The 21,305-nt window shown below is 39.2% G+C and overlaps 1 protein-coding gene across 2 annotated transcripts; it reads left to right on the top strand.

Annotated features, from left to right (window-relative positions):
* Nucleotides 1-267: 267 nt before the first annotated feature.
* On the top strand, nucleotides 268-21,081 carry COCH (cochlin). Of its 2 annotated transcripts, none has more exons than XM_083862556.1 (11): nucleotides 268-334; nucleotides 411-455; nucleotides 6,036-6,192; nucleotides 12,000-12,133; nucleotides 13,319-13,381; nucleotides 14,211-14,255; nucleotides 14,348-14,495; nucleotides 15,426-15,529; nucleotides 16,390-16,616; nucleotides 18,300-18,816; nucleotides 19,429-21,081. In XM_083862556.1, the coding sequence occupies exons 1-11, from the start codon at nucleotides 310-312 to the stop codon at nucleotides 19,602-19,604; spliced, it is 1,641 nt and encodes a 546-aa protein (XP_083718682.1). In that variant the 5' UTR covers nucleotides 268-309; the 3' UTR covers nucleotides 19,605-21,081. The 2 variants fall into 2 exon arrangements, with proteins under 2 accessions (XP_083718682.1, XP_083718681.1); XM_083862555.1 differs by having other exon boundaries at nucleotides 13,316-13,381.
* Nucleotides 21,082-21,305: the final 224 nt, after the last annotated feature.

Below are 21,305 nucleotides of genomic sequence, written 5' to 3'. Positions count from 1 at the left end.
GCTGTCCGCCCGGAGCGGGCGAGAACCGAGCCGGGAGGGGGATTGCCGCACCGAGAGCCCGGGGAGCGCCGGGCCGGCGGAAGGAGCCGGCGGGGGGCGCGGCGGGGGCGGGACGGCGGCACCTGCGGGCCCGGCGGGGCTGCCCAGCCCTGTGCCCTCCTTCCCTCCTTCCCTCCCTCCCTCCACCCGCCCCGTGCTCCTGCGCCCGCCGGGGTTTAAAGCGGGGCGGCGGCGGCGCGGGCTGTGCGGAGCGCGGGCAGCGCGGTGACCCGGCCGGAACGCCGCTCTCCGGGCTCGCTGTGCGGTGCCATGTGTCCCCCGGCCCTGCTCCTCGGTGGGTACCGCGGGGGCGGCGGGGCCGGTGCTGGACACGGAGCGGCGCCCCGACACACCCTCCTGTCTGTTCGCAGGCGCCCTCCTGCTCTCCGGCCCCCTGCGCGCCGCCGACGCCTCGGGTGAGTTGGCCCTGTCCCCCTCCACATCCCTGGGGGGTTTTCCCCCTGGGAGCGTCTCCGCGCGGCCCGGCCCGCCCTGCCGGGATGTGCCGGTGCCCCCGGGATGTGCCGGTGCCCCCGGGATGTGCCGGTGCCCGCGGGAGATGCCCGGTGCCCCTGGGATGTGCCGGGGCCGGTGCCCCCGGGATGTGCCGGTGCCCCCGGGATGTGCCGGTGCCGGGGCCCGCCGGGGGGACGCTGCAGGGGGCACGGAGCGTGTCTGGGAACGCTTGAGGACGGGCGGAAAAGCTCCTGTCGCGGGCTGAGGCAGCGCCGTGGGGACAAGGGCACCCACGGAGGGGAGTGCCGGTAGCGGGAGTGAGTGGGAGTGTGTCTGTGTGTGTTACAAAGGCACTCGTACGGTGCTGCTTGGCGAATTTGAGGATCTCTGGCATATTTTAGACTATGGAATCGATTAAAAACATCTTAAACTTGCCCTGCCGTTATTTCGACCTGGAAAGCAAAAAAAAAAAAAAAAAACAAAACACGCTTAGGATGCCTGGCAGGGTACGGCAGGGATTGCCTGTTGTACCGTCCTGTGTTATACTGCATCCCTGCTGATGGAGAGCAGGCTCTCCTGGAACCGGAGAGAAATCCATGGCAACCAGGAGCCACGGGAAGCACTTGGAGAAATAGGACAGAAGGACGCAAGCAGTTTGTCTGCCCCTTTCAGTGGAACCCTTCACCAAAGGAGGACAGGAGCCTCCAGAAGAACATGTTTCCAGATGCAGGCCTGGCCTGCAGAAGGTGAGTGACCTCAAGCTTTTGTTGAATGGTTGTTAACGACTTCACAGTTATTAGGAATCAGGATTTTCTGCTTGTTTTGTGTTGAATCAAAGATTTGGAAAATTCTTTTGTGCTAAACTGATAAAAGCTATCTGTGACAGGTGTGCTATGACTAAAAAAAGGAAAAAATACATAGCGATGGAAAACACTCTCTAAGCCCAGTTCCTTTCCCTTTTTTATTTTACAGGTGTATTATAGATGAAGTGTTGACATTCTGGCAGGAAATAAATGAAAATCTGGGATGCTTCCTTCAGGGCTGGCAAAGCCACTGTAACCTGAAGGTATCCGGAACCAGCTAAAATAGCATTAATGTGAACAGTTGCTGTAAGATATTGTCTCTTGCCATTATTCTAAGCCTAAATTTAGCAGCATTTGGTTATTGAACAAGAAACTTGCATTTATAAAAGTGCCTAAATTCTGTTGTGCAAAGTAATGAAAGAGCATTAATTTCCTTAAGAATCTACTGTATTTAGGCTCATAATGTTTGGGAAGATCTTGGAGGATCTTCAAACTCTCTTTATACTTGCACTGGAATGGGTACAAATGCTGCCGAGTTCAGTAGTTCATGAGGCTGGGTGGGTGGGTGGGTGAACACTGCTGTGTCATGGCAAGTGGCCTTAACTGATGAGAAAAGGGCAGCTCTGAGATTGAAATTAATGATACGGCCCTGACCAGGTTTCTCTAAATCCCATTGCCCTTGTCCAGACCAGGATATGTACTAAAGAGTTACATGAATTAGTATGCAATCTGTGAACATGTTTTCCAAAATATCAACAAGTGTAGGTTTACTAATATGTCTCTTTTTTTCCAGCTATTGATATTCCTTGCATAAGATAGAAAAAGCAGGCTTGTTTGACACCTCAAAATAAAAAAGGACCTAAAATCTTTCTATTTAAAAAAAATACTAAGTACTAAAAGAATAGTACATAATAGGGATGTACTTCTCTATATTACAACTCGTAAAGCTGTCTTTCACATAGGAACCCCTATTTTTAATTTTGTAATAATGTACATAGGATTTCTTTTTTCCTTTGCATACACAAACTGTTTTCCTGAAGCAACGTATGGAAGCTTCAAGATTAGAAAAGATCAGATTTTCCTGTGGGTTTTATTTCCCTAGAATAACTTAAAGCAGTGACTCCTGCTAAAAATTAAGTCAGAACTTCTATAGATTGACATAAGAGGCAGCTATTGATGGCAAAATCAGAGTACATGGGAAGAAGAACCAAAAAGATGGAAATTGATGGAATGATTGAGAACATGGTTGTTTTAAGAGAGAAGTGAATCTTTGCTTTTTATTTTTCTTTTTTTAGGTCAACAATGATGGAAGACATTCATCCCTACACTTTAAATATGGCCTGAATCAGGAAGAATTACAGTTTCTTTTCTTTGTACCTCACTTTTGTAGGGTACTCTGATGTAGTGCGTTTTTGTGAAGCTCAAAGAGTGTGTGTCTTGACAGGATGGGAGGATAGCTGTTTTATTGTGGTTCTAAAGGCTTAATTGAATGTAACAGAGCACAGGTCTCATGTCTTCACCAGAGTCCAGAATGAGTAGGAGTCTAGAACTGAATCCTTTCCTGTAAATTGCGAGCTTATATTTATTTCTTCCAAAAATACTTGGCTTTAGAGTATTGCATCACATAAGTATTGAAAGAAATGCTTCCACTACTACTGCTCTTGCATTTTTCAATTACAGTCATTAAAACATATGGGTTTTATCTGTTACTTTATGTATAGATACAGCTCTTCGGAAGTTTTTTGCCATGTTGAAGTGTCTTGGATAGACTAACAAAAACAAGCACTTCTTTAATTTCAGTAGTAATATCATGTATGAAATTTGTGAGAATGATGAGTATGTAAGCTGTCAAAGAACAATTTTATATATTTTAGTATTCTGACCTCATTAACACATTTTCATGTTTGCAACAAAATCATTGAAGTTGTATGGGGTGGATGACTGATGATGCATTAACAAACAGGGAAAAACAAAAACCACTGCAGAGCTGATATCATAAGTCTTAATTTTGGTAGTCAACAAAAAAAATTATCTTTCATTTTGATACTTGACTAAACACTTCTAATGTTAGTCTCTGTTTTAGAATTATGGCTTAGAGAAAACCATATCTACCTACAGAGAAAACTAAAATGAAATTGTTGATTTTAATTAATAACGTCATTTACCTCAAAGTGCATGTTTTTACATCAGTGCTGATCCAGCTGAGGTATGAACTGCTGAATCCCCTAGCTACAGCATGTCAGCTCTTCATTTGCACAGTAGCACCGTGTACCCTTCCCTTGGAAGCCTGCCCCTCGTGTAGACAAGGATCATGACAGTCTTCAGGCTGCCAGCACGGAAAAATCCTGTGGCTGGGCTACAATGGGTTTCTGTGTTTTGATTGCAAAGAAAGATTATTTTTCCCTCATCTTCTGTGCTATGCAAAAGCCTGCCACATGACAGTAATTAGTAAGTACCTGGTGATGAGGGAAATAGAGATCTCCAAGCGATACAGGCATTGTTAACTAGACACGTCTAATTACTGTCTTTGTAACAGCCAGCCAAGGAATTCAGTCAAGTACATTACATTAGAAATGACAGGAGTTAAAACTTCCTGTGGTGTCTTGCACTTTTAGAGGCTGGAAAAATCTTGCAGGGTGAGAGGCACAATCAGTTCTGTGAGAGCAGAGATTTCCAGTGGTGCTTATTGCAGTTGTTCCCCCAGGGATTTCCAGCCTTCCAGCTGCTGTTTGATTTTGATGGCCTCGCTAGGTTGTCATTTAGTGGATACTACGTGTTCAATGCCCAGTAATTAGCAAACACACTTGTAGAACTTCCATGAAAGGATTAGGGGACTCAAACAGCAAAACAAATAGTCTTCTTTTAGCATACCAATAATATAGCACTTCTGAAAATGAAAATATGGAGCTTCTAGATATAAGCACTGATTCTCCTTGACTTTTCCTTCTATTGTTTCTAAGGCAATTAAATAAGACTAAGCATGGCTAGGACGTGAGTAGTTAAGACTAAGTCCTAAAAGAAACTCTTATTTTTTAGAATACTTGAGAATCAGTATTATTATACAGATTACTATCTGTATAGTTATACAGATTAAATCAATTTAGTAGTTGCTAGATAGACAACTTCTATTATCTTGAGAAGAGAAAAAGTGCTTACAGCTTTCTTTTCTTACTCTGGGCTATATAGGCAGATTAAGCATATACAAGTCCTGTGTTTGTGCTAACAAATAGCAGCAAAGATTTTTCAGGAAGATGTGATCAGGTAGTTTAACACTGTTTCAGCATAGCAGTAATGACTATTGTATATAATTAAAACTACATGCATAATTGATGAATGTGTGTTCAATTTACACAGTCAGAATGAACAGACGTGCTTCCCTCTGCATTTCTGGCTGCAACTGTTCTGCTTTTCAGCTCTAAAGTCAGTGAGATTAGCTGGAGGTATAATCTTCTCCATCCCCTGAGGAAGAACAGCATATGCTCCAAGTAGTCTCATTTTTAAGCAGCATGTGTCGGGGTCAGGAAACACCCCAGGGTAAGAATGAAAGTAGTGGGCAGAAAAGCAGGTGAGAGATCCCAGAAACATACAGTCCTTGGCATATAATGCTGTAGTGCATGCACTGGTACCTTGGCCAGCCTCTGCCAGCTTTCATCTTAACACTATGCAAAGGTAGTATTCCAGGTGCATTTAGGAGAGGTTCTTGCACCTTCTAGGTGCTAGGGCAAGTTGTGCATTAGGATGTTCAGAATGAACAGCCAGGCATGGGTTGGACTTATGCTGTTGAATTGATAATGATCTAAGCCAAATCTCTAATTTGCTGTGCAACAGACCAGGGGATTGTGCTATGTTGTGTAGTAGAAGGATGGTAGTTACCGTGCAAGATAAAGACCTCTATGTTTTCAAAAGAAAAAGCATCAGTTTGCCAAGTGAAATTGTGTACTGATGTTAATCTTTGTCTGCATACCTTCATTGCACACAGACAAGCACAGTGAAAGCTTAATGAGGATAACCTGGAGAGCAACTTCTGAAAAAGGGCAGAGTTCTAGATAAAAAATGCATGTCCCTCAGCTGAATAAATAACTTTTGTATCACTGTACGAATCTGACAGTCCTCTGCACAGTGATAATTCACTGTAATGATACCAATGTTCTAGATGTTACTGTATTATTGGAGCAAGGCGATGGGTGTTATTATTTATTTTTTTTTTAACACTGGCCTCAGTAGGATTTATTGCAAGAGGCTAAGGGAAATGCTGCTGTCATCTTGCTTCATGAATGCTGCTGGAGAGAAGATTCAGAATTGCCCATGTGACTTGTAGATATCTTATGGCTGGAGATTTCCGTGGGATGTCAGAGTGATTTAACTTCTTCCTTGGAAAGTGCCACCTGCATCTATGGTCCATCAGCCCTCAGAGGTCTTCCCCTTGCCCTTCTGTCTCTGCAGTAAATTTACATATGTGAATTGCTTTTCCTTGTGTAATGCTTCTTGGATATTATTTTAATGTTGTTTGTTCATGGGAGGTTTTTTCCTATCACTTTTTGTAATAGTAAGTTTGAAGTGTGTGCTTCCTTGTCATAACTGTACATTTGTAAGCTCCAAAACCATCTTTGTAGGCATTGTACCTAATTTCAAATTCAGATGTTGCTTTAAACTTGGAAACTGTAGAGACATTAATAAAAGAAACCCCAACAACAAACCCTTAAGATTTCAAGTCAAAAATTCTTCTTTTCTCTTTAGATTCTACTGCTATCACATGCTTTACAAGAGGACTTGACCTTAGAAAGGGGACAGAAGATGTCCTTTGCCCAGCAAACTGTCCTCTGTGGCAATTTTATGTGTTTGGGGATGGAGTTTATGCCTCTCTTTCGAGTGTCTGTGGAGCTGCCATACACAGGTGAGTCACATCATTGCTAGTCCATGTGCTAAGTGAGTTTCTAGAGTCTTTGTCACATTTACAAATCTTAACTGTTTGATGCCATCATAGGAAAAATCTCTCTGGACCTTGGGTCCTATTAACTCAACAGGAATGTCATTTGGAGAAGAGAAAACAAAACAAAAGAATGTCTGTGCAGCTCTAAAGTTATCTGAGTTGTGTTTGAGTGTTCCTGAAAACCACTTTAACTCTTTCTGAAATGGCCCTGCATTGTCCACAGATGGACTTTCACTGTAAAATCACTTGTATCACTAGTAGATATGGAAGGATGCAATATAAACAGGAACTAACTGAAGAATAAGAGCAAATTCACTTTCTGACTTTCTTAAAAGCTTGCATCAAACAAAGAAATGGAGGAAACGTGGTTTCAATTTTTTTAGCATCAAGCAACAAAAGAAAGCTCTTTCAGAATATGTTAATGTGATGCTGCAGCTATCAGAGTATTTTTTCTGTTAAATACCCACAACTATAAACTTAAAATTTTGCAGAAATTTTAATAGCTAGAAGATAAATGAGGAAAATAAAACTTTCTTGAGTTACTATTAATTGCTTGACACTTTAAATGTCATAAAAAACATGCCAAGCATTTAAAATAATATTTAGGGGGCTGTCATTACTATCTGGAATTTTACTTAAAGTGTCAGTTAAAATTTTATAATTTTTAACAAGCCATCCAGAATTTGGGCTACTTTAAACTCCTAAGTAAACTAAAATAAGCTTTTTTTTAAAAAATAAATTGGCTTAAGGTGGAGTTTTGAGTAGAAACTCAAAGTCAGTGAGATTAGATGAATTTCTCAAATTCTATAAAAGAATCTAAGGGCTAAGGTATTATATGAGGAGTTAGAAGGACCTTGGGAGGTATTATGGGGGTCTGTTTCTATTTGTTTTTAAAGCTGAAGAGTTTATCTCATATTTACATGTTTCCATGTGTATTTTATTGCTGGACAGGCTTCCTTCTGATGCTTCTGTATAAAGAATTGAAGTCTCCATTTAGTGTGTTTTAAGAGGCTTCATGGGTGTTTAAAAAATTACACTTTGGTTCTTCACTCTACCTAGTCTAGGTATATTAAAAAATTAGTTTGTGAAAGAATGTCTAGATCAAATAAAGGTAGTTACTTTGGATTTTTTTTAAATTGTTTTTATTTTTTGAGCTGAGGAAGACTGAGATTTTTTTCCATTGTCTTTTTTTTTCCCTGAGGCAATGTTTGTATTTAGTGATGCAGCCATTTATTTAACCATTCCATTTCTTACCAAAGATGTCTTTAAAGAGAAAAAAGCTCTTGCTGTCAAGACTTTTTTCTAAAGAGATTAAAGACACAAACATTTTGAAAAGACACAGAAGTTCCTGACCAGTTCAAGTAGGCAACGTTCTTGAGCCTCCCACACCAGGGCTGTCTGTGACTGTTTGCAAAGTCCCACCCCAAAAACTACTCAGTTCTGTCACAGATGGGAAATACTTCTACAAAAGGAAGAGGTACAAGAAATGGAAGATGTATATTTCTTTCCATGATTTGCATAGTCTTCACCTAGATAATAAAGCACAAGATTTATTTTATTATAATAACTGTTAAAAGCCATAACTAGTGCTGACAAAAAAGGATTGATGCACGGAGGAGAGGCAATAGCTGTTTACTTCTCAGCTAATTTCAGTGCAGGCTGCAAAATCCAGCAAAACCAGAAAATATTTGCTCCTTCATGCCCTGTGTTGCAATGTCTAAAATCCATATTGGCACGAAATAAACTTCAAGAAGATATTCCCAATTAGGTGACTGGAGTTTGCCATTATTGTGACTTAAGCAGATTTGTGCTTTGAAAATTTTGTAAGTTTCTTCCAAATAACCAAACTAACCACTCATTTCCAGGTGTGCCCTCCATTTCACTGCCTGGTGAGTGCAGAGAGCTCTATACCTTTCACACTGTTGGGCCCTGGCCCTGGGTCACCTCCCATGTGAGACAGCCACCCAGCATTTTAGGAAACATCAGTCATGGGAGCAGGGCTCATTTATTTTTTTAAACTGAAAATGGTTGTGTGAGCATGGGTCTATTCCCCCTTTCACATACACTTCAGTTTGTATGCTGGGTCCATACTGAGGCTGGATTCCTTAATTTTATATAAATCAGGGTGATTAGTCCTATGAGTAGTTCCATTACTATGAGGGAGTTATTAATGCAAGAAAATACTGTGTAATACATGAAAACCATTTAGCAGAATTCAGCTACAAATAATTCTGTGTACTACAGATGAATAAGCTTTCTGCCTGTTTTATCTTGTTATATTTGGCTTTTTCTCCCATTTTGTGTAATTACTCTCAGGAAACAAAATATTATTTAATATTATTCTTTTTCTGGGCAGAGGGATAAAAGATTGATTTACTGAGGGAAGAATGTAGAACCTCCTACCAGACTGATGCTGTGTCAGCATGAAGAACTGAGTTAAATCTACCACTGAGTGATTAATTGGATTAATAATCAGAAGGTCAGATGAAGGACTAGGTTCTCAGCTTGTGCAGTTCTGTTCTAGTGCCAGTTCCACTAAATGGAGACCTAGCCCAATGTGGTAATATTTAGATGTTAAATAGGCATGTAATTTTTTTCATAACCTTCCTAACTTATCAAAGGGTGAAACTAATTCTTGTTGAGCATTGGAGTCCCAAAACTGAAGTCTAACAAAAGCATATCATGGTATTACCAAGCTGGCCACAAAGTGCCCATAAACACAAATGGCACCTGAGCTGCCCCAGTGTTTGCTAGAAGAATATTGACAAAAAGGTTGTCTGGCCAAAGGGATTTCTGAGCAGCTGTAGATCCCTGGGAAATTTTGGTATCGTGCCTGCTTCTGCTGCTGAACTTCTTTCCTGCCAAAAGCAGTAGGGATGCAGAGAAAACAAAGAGAGAAACACAGCTTAGGGGTCCAGAGGATACTGGCATGAAGTCCTGAGCAGCTCTGTATCAGTGATTGATGGCAATCAGGCAGCAGCAGGAGACCAGTTTGGAGATGGGGAGGATAATTCTTGGGGTGGTGGAGAAAGGCTGATTATTTGGAAGGAGTTTGCAGATGGTCATAGTAAGAAGGAAAGATGGGAATTCAGGCAATTCAGCTGTCTTGTCCAAAGTCCCTGAGGATGAACTGACTGCAGTTACATCTATAAGGCTCACCTCCCATGGCCAGAGGACTCTCTTTGTGGTCTAGGCATCAGTTTTGATGTGTAGACTCCTTGAAAAATTCATTCAAAATTCAGCAACACCCTGTATATAGTGCAAATAAACAGTTCTTGCACACTGAGGAATAATAATAAATTGAGAAAGTGCATGGGGATCTTAAAAAGCTTCCATTTAATCTGGTGATTTACTTCAATTCAGTTCAGATTTTCAAGTATGTTTTAGATGAAATTCCTGTATTTTATAAGACTTTTCTGCTGCCCTTGGCTGGTATACTTTCTTTCATGAGCTGTTGTGCAGTGAGGTACTGGATTACTGCCTTGTGTATCTCCTTTTCTGTTTCATTTGTGTCCATTTTTGAGTGAAAAATACCATTTAGGTATAAATTGCAGGTCATTATTAACAAACTAGGCAAGAGAATGGACTGACAACTTTTACATAAAGTCCCTGTTAAGTAGCACTGGCAGTAGCATAAAACATAATGAGTAGGGAAGTGAAAGTTGTTCCTGGAAAATCTGCTGAGTTCCAGTTTAATCAAAAGAGCCATGGTATGCAAGTCAGTCACACAGGAGCAAAGCACAGCAGTGAAAAGCAAAGCAGATTGCAGTGACATCAGTAATTCTGAGGAATGCATAGGCACTTCTTCACTCTTTAAAAACCATTGCAGACCCACACAGCATGAATGAAGTCAATCACAAATCATTGCAGAAAAGAATTTGCCGATCTGGTTCAGAACACAAAGGTAGACTAGCAATATATGGTTTTCTCCCTGTCAGCATATATAAACATGCACTCTGAGTAGATTCACCTGAAGAAACATCCCAGGTAAAACTGATCAGATTGTAAAAGATGGCCTTTAACTGTTAACTCACCTGCAGAACAAAACGACAAGAAAGGAGTAACTGTCATAAGGCTACAGGTCATGTTACATTCACATCTAATGTCAGCCCCATTTGCATTAAAAAGCAGAGCTGTTGTAGGGAAAGTGTGTATCTTCAGAAGGCAGTACGGAACTTTGACCTGTGTTCAAATACAGAAACAAATGTTTTCAGCAAATAGATAAGGAGCAAATAAATCTATCCCAGCAATGCTGTAAAGCTTCCAAATTCAGTGGAGATAGGTAGATTTTTATTTTTCCTCTAGAATTTTCAATTAAATTTAATTAATTATTATTGTTGCAAATAAAATGCAAAGACCAATACACAAAATGGAATGATGTAGACAACATTGGTCAGTGTGCCTGTAATAAATTATCATTGTTCCTAGGAATACCTCTTAGGCTGAGCTTTCAATCTGAATGTTTTTCTTGACTTCAGTTCAGCACTCAAAGTTATGAGTCCACAACCAAGAAAGTGAGAAGAGATGCTGAGCTCTTCTTAGGAGCTAAGGTGGGCATGGATCAGGTTTGCTGATGTAAGCCCAAAGTATCTTCACTAAAATTGCAAGTACATATTTTAAATAGAAACTTTTCCAATTAAACACATTCTATTTGACATTTCCTTATCCATTAAGACTGAGACACTAATGAAGGCTTAAATGCCTAAGAGAACCAGGTACTGGAGAAGAAATTTATATTCCAAGTAGTAGACTGAAATATTTTAAGTACATTTATATGTCATTTTTCTCAAAGGTAATTTTGACTTACTGGATTTTCCTGTCATTTAAAACTAACCAGTTAATGGCTCTTGTCTGATTTTTCTCTTACTTTTTTTCAAAGAACTAAGTTTTGTTTGTATTTGCCAACTTTATAATCTGATTTTAAATTCCTTTAGAGTAACCTTACTAAAGCTCCTTTCTCTATATAAACTATTCCTAGATGAGAATATATCTGTATATTTTGAAGCTGTTCTAAGCTACAAGAATTAAATATATATAATCACAGTTCAATTTAGAAATGCAAGTCACATCCATGAAGAATTAATGCCTTTTAACAGCAATCTACATAGAATTTTATGTGGAAGTTGCTTTTGCCCAGATATCCAGATCTCATATTATCAGAAATATATGTAAAGTTTTCTAAACTCTGGTCTTGATTATTCTGTTTTCACAATATGTTAAATCAGATTAGGCCAGGTTGTCTTTTCAAGCAGGAAGCCAAACAGTATCAAAAAGTAAACACAAAGGCACATATTACTGTGTTTAAATAGTCTTGAAATAATTGCTGGTCTTCCACAGAACTGTACCTGCCCATGTACTACAAGGCATCAAGTTTTGCTGCCTCTTAGAGAAGTTCAACTTTGACTTCTGGCCTCTAAAAATAACTGTTCTTTCAGCAGCACATGAAGAGATTGGACAGTTCTGATGCTTCTTATTGTCACTTAGGAATTGATATGGCCTGAAGCATTACTATTCTGCATTAGTCTAAATGACAGAATTCTTGGCTTTCCTGACTTTTTTTTTTTTAATAAATCTATGTGATGCTCTATAGAATAGTTTCTTCTAAAGTCTTTTCAGCCACATACAGATTGTTCTAGCCTGAACACAACTTCCTGCCTCTGTCACATCTTTCTGAGAAGGCTGGTGACAAAAACTCTAACAATGGTATTACCTGCATTGCATTTTCTTGTGACTAAAATGGCTGATTTATAACAACTCTTTTTGAACCTTAGCGGGGTGATTACCAATGCAGGAGGAGCTGTAAGGGTAAAGACTCTCCCAGGACAGGAAAACTACCCTGCTGTAAATGCCAATGGGATCCAGTCTCAGGTGCTCTCCAGATGGGCTTCATCTTTCTCAGTGACTGGTAGGTGGATCACACTTACTGTTTTGCAAACTATATTTGAAGCTCTGGCAGAACTGTAGGACACTTTGTGATTCTGTATGCATAAATTGATTGTTATCTGATGTGTAGCAACAGAAGTTTTCACTTCTAATTCATTATTTTATTTTTCCTCAATTGCCTAAAGAAAAACTATTCCAGCTAGAGTAGCTAGTCTGTAACAGGAGCTGACACATAAAAATGGATCACTTATTTAGAATACAATGACATGATAGAAGACAGTTGACAGTTTCATGACTGTTTAAGCTGATCCAACTCAGTGCTTAGATCCTGCCATTGCAGTCTGGTCTTCCTGCCACTTCCAGCCATTTAGCTTTATACTTTTTCTCCCTTTGCCTGCATTAGTGCAGGCAACAGCACTTTGTCAGACCCTTCAAATACCTTGTGCAGTGTTCCATGCAAACAGAACACTGACCCTCCAAAAATAGTAATAATGTCAACTAATATGTGATGTGATCATTAGGCTACAGTGCAATGTAGTGTTTTTGTCCAGAAGTTTTTGGTCCTCGTTGTTGAGGTAGATGTTAATTATTAGTTGCCTAATTGCAAACCAGCCACCACTTGCCACTCAGGTGAGGCTAAACCACCCTCATAAAATCGTATGCAGAAGCATATTGGTTGTATATGTTGTTGTGGTTTCAAAAATATTTAAACATGTGTGTTTGCTGCTATAGAAAGTTTGTGAAGCAGATCTCTGTAATGTGTTTTTACTGTTTATACAACTAAAATTTAGCCTACTATCTCTAAGATACTAGTACCCCTTATGGAGTGCCCACTGCAAGTTGGTAGCTAAGAAGTTAAAATTGCAGGTGCTTTTCATGAGGGTGAAGGTGAAATCCAGTTCTCCAGATCAAGTCCTCACTTTATCAGCTAGAAATAATGGCTACTACAAACCTCAGACCTCTCATCAGATATATATGCTGTAGTTACTATCAGCTGCTGTAGTTTCAAATGCAGGAATTAATTACCTGTAAAACAAGGACTGCAATACTGGATTACACCAAAGGTTTGTCTAGGCTCGTATCCTACTCCCGAAGTAGCTAATAACAGATGACAAAGAAAGGTTATTGCAAGTACAGTAATTCTTCAAGTCCTTGTAACTTCATCTAAATACACTAAAATCCAGTAAAAGTATTGTTATTTTAGCAGGTACCAAGAGCACAGCACTTGAAGCAGTGGGACGATCAGTGTCAACAGCACGTCCTTCTACAGGTAACCATCTCTGCAGGGAGGGAAGCCCCTCGAGATAGGATGTACTGCAGTGTGAGAGCCCCTGGATAAAGGAACATGTTCCATCTATTTTTAAAGAGGAAAATAGATGCAGTATCTGGTTTTGCAGAGTATCTTTCACCAGAACAAAAAGAGGAATCACATGTAGTCTTGGAGATTGATTCTGATCTCACTAATGTTCCTGCAAATTTTAAAAAATTGAATTATTTTTGAAAAGTAATGCAGATAAAACAAAGGCAGGTAAGCGTTCATGAGCTCATGTGATATTTTTTTTAAAGTGATGGAGAAGACAGAGTTAATGCATTCCTTCTTACAGAACAGCTGAGTGCTGTCAGGACATGCATAGCAGAAATTTAGTTATATGAATTTCACCACAAAAAATGCTGCATCAAACAGTTCTTGTGAAGTCTAGTGCTATATAAATACTGGACTTGGATGTTATTTGTGAATAGACCACCTGGTTTACAGTTTAAGTCATGGTTTGCTTCCAAACCATTAAAATTCCATTGTACAGCAGAGTTGCTGAGAAACAGTTACACTTAGGAAGGTGAGGTACAGAAATCCCCCCAGCTTTGAGCAACTCAGTAATCAGTCAGACAGGTGTAGAAAGGAAGGTTAAGCTGTTTAATTTGAAAAGAATATTCTCCAAGGAGTAAAACAGTAGTAGCACAAGTTTAATAATTAAACTGATTGACAGCTTCTACTGCAGATAGATTGCACTGTAATTTTTGGAGTCAGAGCTTTTTCTGGTTTACTTCAATCCATTCATCATCTTGTTCTTAAATGATCCATGCTGTTTTTTTCACCAAAGGTAAAAGACCTAAGAAGACTCTTGATAAAAAGGCTGGAAACAAAGGTAACAGAAGAACACACAGATTTAACTTTTGCAAAGTAGAATCCTAATATTTATTTAGTGTTAATAAGTCTAATTATTTTGGATGTTCACAGACTGTAAAGCTGATATTGCATTTCTCATTGATGGAAGCTACAATATTGGCCAACGTAGGTTTAACTTGCAGAAAAACTTTGTTGGAAAAGTAGCTGTAATGTTGGGAATTGGAACAGACGGGCCTCATGTTGGAGTCGTACAGGCCAGGTAACAACAGATCTACACAAAATACAATGGAGTAATTGATGAGAGAAATTAATTAACTTATCACTTCTCATCTTGCAGAACAATATCACTTAATAATGGCTGATGACTAGCAAGGGAAAGAAACTTGAGCTGTAGCACTGTTTGTTCTGTGCTATACTGAGGTGTGCATGTGAGAGAACATGACAAATTTGAACATCTTCTGTCTCTGATATTTGATATTTGACTAGAGAGCAGCTGGACTTTTCACAGCCCTTCTGCTGCAACTTTGCATCTCATCTTAGTGGAACAGCAGGAAAGATGTGCCAAGGAAAGATTTCTAAATTGCCAGTTTCTAAAAATTGTAGAGAGAGAATAGTCCCTAATGGCTATGTACATGTACAAAACAAAAACCTGCTCATACCAACTGATAAAATACTACAGCTGATGTTTTTCAAATTGTAACTGGTCACTTTTTTTTGCTTTCTACTGTAAATTAATAATGAAAGCTGGGCACAGAATACTTCAAGTCTTTCTTACTCAGTGGCTAGCATACCTTGAACTTCTCAAATAAAAAAACTCAAACCACATTTTGCAGATATTTTTAATAAGGAAGTTATTTGTCATACAAATACTAGAAAACCTGCCAATCTTTAATTACATAGATGCATTTAGTTTAGATGGTATGCTCATTATTTTCTTGATGTATTTTCAGCCTATTGTTTTCAACTGTTTGATAATCACGAGAATCAGGCTGTCCTCAATTTACCCATTCAGGTAGATAATTCCTCTTGCTAAGGATTGCAAGACTTACTAAGCAAGGAGCATACTTACATTTTAGTATTAAAATCCAGAGAAAAATAAATATTATCAAGAGCAAAATTAGTCCAAGTGTGTTTTAGCTTGCTAATGCCACTATAAAAAGTGAACCCTATTACTCTTATTTTTTCACAGTGAACATCCAAAAATTGAATTCTATCTGAAAAACTTTACTGCTGCAAAAGAAGTTTTGTTTGCCATAAAGGAATTAGGGTTCAGAGGTGGCAATTCCAATACAGGTGAGTTCATATTCCCCCCAAAACAGAAATTACTTCTTTATGTATTTTTTTTTGATATACATATATATGTGTATGTATGTGTGTGTGTAAATGTTGAAATTTTTATAATTTACATATGTCAGAAAGTGTTTTAGATGCCACACTTAGCTTAATCTGGTTCAGTGATTTTCCATTAGAACATTCACATCTCACGTTTAATTTCTAGAAGTTAGGCATGCTTATTACACATTTTATTAGAGTACAAGTGTTTATACTTGTATAAATGCTTCCTGCATTTCAACAGTAATTGACTTTTCACTAGTAACAGAATGATATCTTCAGACAAATTCATAAAAGGCTTAGTGTATCTTTCTTCTTGGGTGGCTAATTAAAGAGTTAGACTAGGAGTAAGTAGTAAATGGTTGTGAGAAGACATTGTGGTTTAGCCCCAGCCAGCAATCAAGCCCCATGCAGCTGCTGGCTCACTTTCCCCTAGTGGGATGGGGGAGAATTGGGAAGAGGAAAATGAGAATTTGTAGATTGAGAGACCATTTATTAGGTACTAATATACCTACTTCCTAGTAGAAAACTAGACCCATGAGCAAAAAAACCCAAATCTCAGGGAATTCTACCTCAGCTTTATCAGTGGGGGATTTTTTGGGAGGGAGGGGTGTTGATTTGGGGTGATTAGTTTTTAACTTGGAGGTTGCCCAAACTTCATTATTATCAAATTTCCTGCAGCACTAATTCAATGCTACACTGGCTTCATCTTGTAGATACAATATAAATCCTGCACAATTTCAGATGGGAAGGTGATCCCAGAATGTACCATCACTGTATGTACCATCACTTCTTCGTATTCTTTTTCTGTTCAAAACAAGGGAAAGCTTTGAAGTACACAGCTCAGAAATTCTTCTCTTTGGAAAATGGAGCACGGAAGGGAATTCCCAAGATCATTGTGGTGTTTCTGGATGGCTGGCCCTCAGATGATCTAGAAGAAGCCGGCATAGTGGCCAGAGAATTTGGAGTCAATGTGTTCATTGTGTCTGTAGCAAAACCCACAACAGAGGAGCTGGGAATGGTACAAGACATCGGTTTTGTTGACAAAGTAAGAAAGAATATCATTATTTGCTTTTTCAGTCATGAATATCATTCTGGAGAATTTACTTTACCATAAAATTCTAATGAACTCATATATGTATATATAATAACTCATATAGATGTATAGATAAAAATATTCTCTCAAACCAGCTGATTAAATTATCTGTGCTCATAAGTGATTTAAAAGACTAGCAGAAGGAAGGTTAAAGAAACATTGGAGATTTTTCCCTGCTAAAGGGGCTACACAAAAGGTACCATTGTCCTCCCAGTGCAGAAGCTTGGCCAAGTTGTAGGTCCTGGAATTTGTAATTGTATGAAGACTCTCAGTGCAGGAAATTCCCCTGTCTCAGGTATGGCTGAATGTGCCAAAGCAGTGAAATGCTGATATGATACATTGTCTCTCCTGAAAGGCCAGATAGGAGGTGCTTATTTCTTCCCTGCTCTGCGGATAATTACTTACTTGCTTTCTTTACTAAGACAGAAAATATGGAAAGTCTGTGTACAAGACTTTGATCTTGTATGCAAAGGTTTGGATCTTGTTCCTTTCGAGTTAGAGCAGGAATTCAAACACCAATCGCCTACTCTCACATGAGCTTTCTGATCAGTAGGTCTTTACTTACTCTGCAGTGAGAAAATGGGTCATTTTCCACAGGGAGGTTGTAGGTGTCTAATTTCAGCAGAAATGGCATGAACAGAATTAAGCTCTGCTTCTTCTGGGGATAAGATATCTAGCTGCAGATCCCAGAGGTATTGCAGGCAGGTCCAGCCCTTGCCCACTTACAGAAGCACCACAGAGTGGTTTGGGTAGGGAAGGACCTCAAAGGTCATCTAGTTCCCATCCCCTTGCCTTGGACAGGGATGCCAACCAATAGACCAAGTAGCTCAGACTTGGCCTTGAACACTTTTGGGGATGAGGCATTCACTACTCTGAGTAAACTGCGTCAGTGCCTCACCATTCTCACAGTAAAGAATTTCATCCTAATATCTAATCTAGATCTCTCCTCTATTAGATGATCTCTTTCCCTTGTACAATCACTCTCTGTCCCTGTAGAGGCACAGCAAGACATGACCTTAAGTGGCTGAGGCCTGTCCTCCCCTTCTGCATTTTGATCTTAGCCAGATTAGTTGGAGAGCTGATTTTGAATTTAACCCCTTTCTCAGTTGCCTTGTACTTTACATGCATCTGATGGAAGCTAGGAGAAAAGAGATTTTACTCTGAATGACCTGGAGCTATATTTCTACCCAACTCTGTCTGTATTTATAACACATTGTAGCTTAGAAGTCCAAAGGTCCTATCAACTTCAAAGGGAAAACACAGAGGCAATTTTTCAGTGTATACGCAAAAATACAGAAATTTCAATCCTTTGGCTATTTAGTATCATGACTGAGTTCACATATACAAAACACAATTTTCAGTTGTTGCACTTCTTGTGAATAAAGTTAAATTATTTGAAAACTGCCCTGGGTGGCAGGGTTTATTACTGGATAAAATGAGCTGTACTACAGCTTTCACTGACTTGGAGTGCAGCTGTTTCAATTTCTTTAAAGACAAGCACACAAAACCCCATCCTAAGCTCCCATCATGAGGCTTCATTTCTAACCTGCTTTTGAAAGAAAAATCATAGGTGTCTGAGTATTGTCCATTTAACTGTTCTGTTGGCATTCACCCGTTCTGTTATGTTTTAAACAGGCTGTCTGTCGGAACAATGGCTTCTTCTCTTACCAAATGCCCACCTGGTTTGGCACTACCAAATATGTAAAACCCCTTGTCCAAAAGCTGTGCTCACACGAGCAGATGTTGTGCAGCAAGACCTGCTACAACTCGGTCAACATCGGTTTCCTGATCGACGGTTCCAGCAGCATCGGCGAGAGCAACTTCCTCCTGGTGCTGGAGTTCGTGAGCAACGTGGCAAAAGCGTTTGAGATCTCAGACATCGGCTCCAAGGTGGCGGCTGTGCAGTTCACCTACGACCAGAGGCCCGAGTTCGGCTTCACCGACTACACCTCCAAGGAGAAGGTGCTCTCGGCCATCCGCAACATCAGCTACATGAGCGGGGGCACCGCTACAGGCGATGCCATTTCTTTCACAACCAGGAATGTGTTTGGGCCAGTGAAAGACGGACCCAACAAGAATTTCCTCATTGTTCTGACGGATGGTCAGTCTTATGATGATGTTAGAGGACCTGCTGCAGCTGCACAAAAAGCAGGTAGGTTATCTTATTTTGAAAAGTGGTGGAAATGGATCAATCCTATTTCTGCTGCACTGCAAATATTAAGATTTTAAAGTTTGCAAACTATCATACTTGCTTTGAATTCAGCAAAATGAAAGCCCCTAGACCTGTTTTCCATTAGGGTGAAAAAAATAACCAGAATTACAAAGTCACGTATGACTAGACTCACTTACAGCAGCTTAAGGATCAACATATACCCAGTCTCATTTCCCTAAACAGTAGAGTAAGAATGAGCCAAGTAGCTCCATCATCATCTCGGAAGGGAATAAGCAGTTGTGGCCAAAAAGCTCTTTGGGCTGATGATGCTCCAAGTATGTAAAATAATTTTACTTATGTTTCAAGAATAACACTGTAACTGCTACAATCCTATGTGTCACTACAAGAACAGCTCAAGACATTAGCTCTTATACCTCTTATTTTCTTCAGGATTTTTGCTGAGACAAGTCTATTTCCTGCTATTTATTTTTGACAGAATAGACTGCAAGTGTTGAAACATGCCTTTCAAATCCACATTGACTCATTAATGTAGAAATGGCTGGTTTTCTTGCATCTACAGGCAAAATGGTCTTTTCTATTTCCTTTTTGTAGGAATAACGGTCTTCTCTGTTGGTATTGCCTGGGCACCTCTGGATGATCTGAAAGACATGGCTTCTGAACCAAGAGAATCCCATACTTTCTTCACCAGGGAGTTCACAGGATTGGAGCAGATGGTTCCTGATATTATTAGAGGCATCTGTAAAGATTTTTTGGACTCTAAACAATAAAAAAATCTGCTGTTCACTATTACTATTTGAAACTAAAAATCATGAAATTGAAATGGTCCCTCTAAAGTACAGATGTTTTATTCTTATATATGCTATCATAATACAGAGGAAAAAGAAGGGCTACTTTTTGTTTCTGTAATCAAAGATTCTTGTGAGCTTGTTAGAAGTTGTACTTGACACCGAAGTGCAGAATTTGGCCAACAGTTAATACGTTCTACAAGCATATAGCATCCCAAAGTTTAAAGCTTTGCATATCGTGCACTTAAGAATAGCAGATACTCAGAGGAAATAATACCGCTCTGACTTTTCTTCTGCCATTTGCTAGATACCTTCTTACAAGTTAAAAATAATGTAACTTTAAATACAAGGTACCACCTTCTGTTTTGTAGCTTACAATTCTGTATCTTTTCAAAGATACAGAAACACAAAGTACTTTCAGTGCTCCTCTTGTGCAACATCCATTATTGCGAGGCAGCTTAAGAAAAGAGATGATAGATTGTAGCTGAAAGAGTCTATTTGTACTAGTTGGGGTGTTGCTGGATCTGGTTGGCAAATTTTTACATCAAAAGACATTTGCCTTCTACCCACAGATTTCTGTGGCTCTATTTGGTTGGTTCTTTTGGCACAGAATGTTAAAGGTATTTAAGGCACAGTAGTTCTTTGAGGATCTGGATCCTAACATATTAGCTACTACTACTGCTTTTTGCACCACTGGAGTCAACAGTGATATTCCAAATGTAACTGACAACTGGGTATTTCCTGTCTGCTGCCTTGTACTGTCTTGATTTGACACAGTTGTTATTGGTCAGACAGTTAGAGACAGGAATCTTGGCCAAGAGATTAAATTAGACCACACAGTGGGAACTGAAAGTATTCAAATTCAAGTTCAGAGGTATCTTCAACCTTTAAACCTAACAGATTTGTATCAGATTACATGGTCAGAAAAGAAGAGAGTAAGCAGACACATTAAGTGGGATTTAGTAGTTAACAGAATAACAACTTCATAATGGTACTAAAACCATCTTTATAGATGTGTGAGGTTTTCTAAAGATAAAAGAATAGTTTTCTTGAAAAAGGCTTTTATTTGGTTACATACCTAGTAATGTTGATATATTTAAATACACACAAGTGGTTAAAATGATGTGATATTCACCAAGTTATTTCAGAGACCTGGTGTGAATAACATACTACAAATATTCTTTAGAAAATAAAGCGGGTTTGCAAATAAAATGTAGAGTAGAAAACAAAACAGCACTTTCCTTATCAATCTGGGGTTTCCCTATTTTCCTCTCTCCCACTATTGATTGTAAAATTTCAAGTAGTTAAGGAGTGGCACAGAAGGGATTGTATTCATTGGGCTTTTGCTGTGCACTTTTTAATAACTTATAACTGGCTATATATTAGTCTAAATATAAATGGCAAAGATGCCTTGTATTTTTCTAGTAATTGTTATCCTTAATCTTGTTATGTATTTATAGATAAGAGTATTAAGCTTTTGCTGTATAAATTTATATGCTGTATCAACTTTGTGCAAAAATTTAATTAATTTAGTTTATAAACTTTTTATAGAAATACATATTGCAAGAAAGCTGGGACTGCTGCTATCTGTTTTGATATCTCATAACACAGAAATCCTTTTATGATGACCCTCATATAGTACAGCTTGAGTAAGTTGTATGTGATGCTTCCTAACTATATTAT

The sequence above is a fragment of the Zosterops lateralis genome (genome assembly GCF_965231275.1).
Source record: "Zosterops lateralis genome assembly, chromosome: 6".
Classification (NCBI taxonomy): domain Eukaryota; kingdom Metazoa; phylum Chordata; class Aves; order Passeriformes; family Zosteropidae; genus Zosterops; species Zosterops lateralis.
Note: the sequence above shows the minus strand (reverse complement) of the source record. Positions and strands in the feature narration are given on the sequence as shown.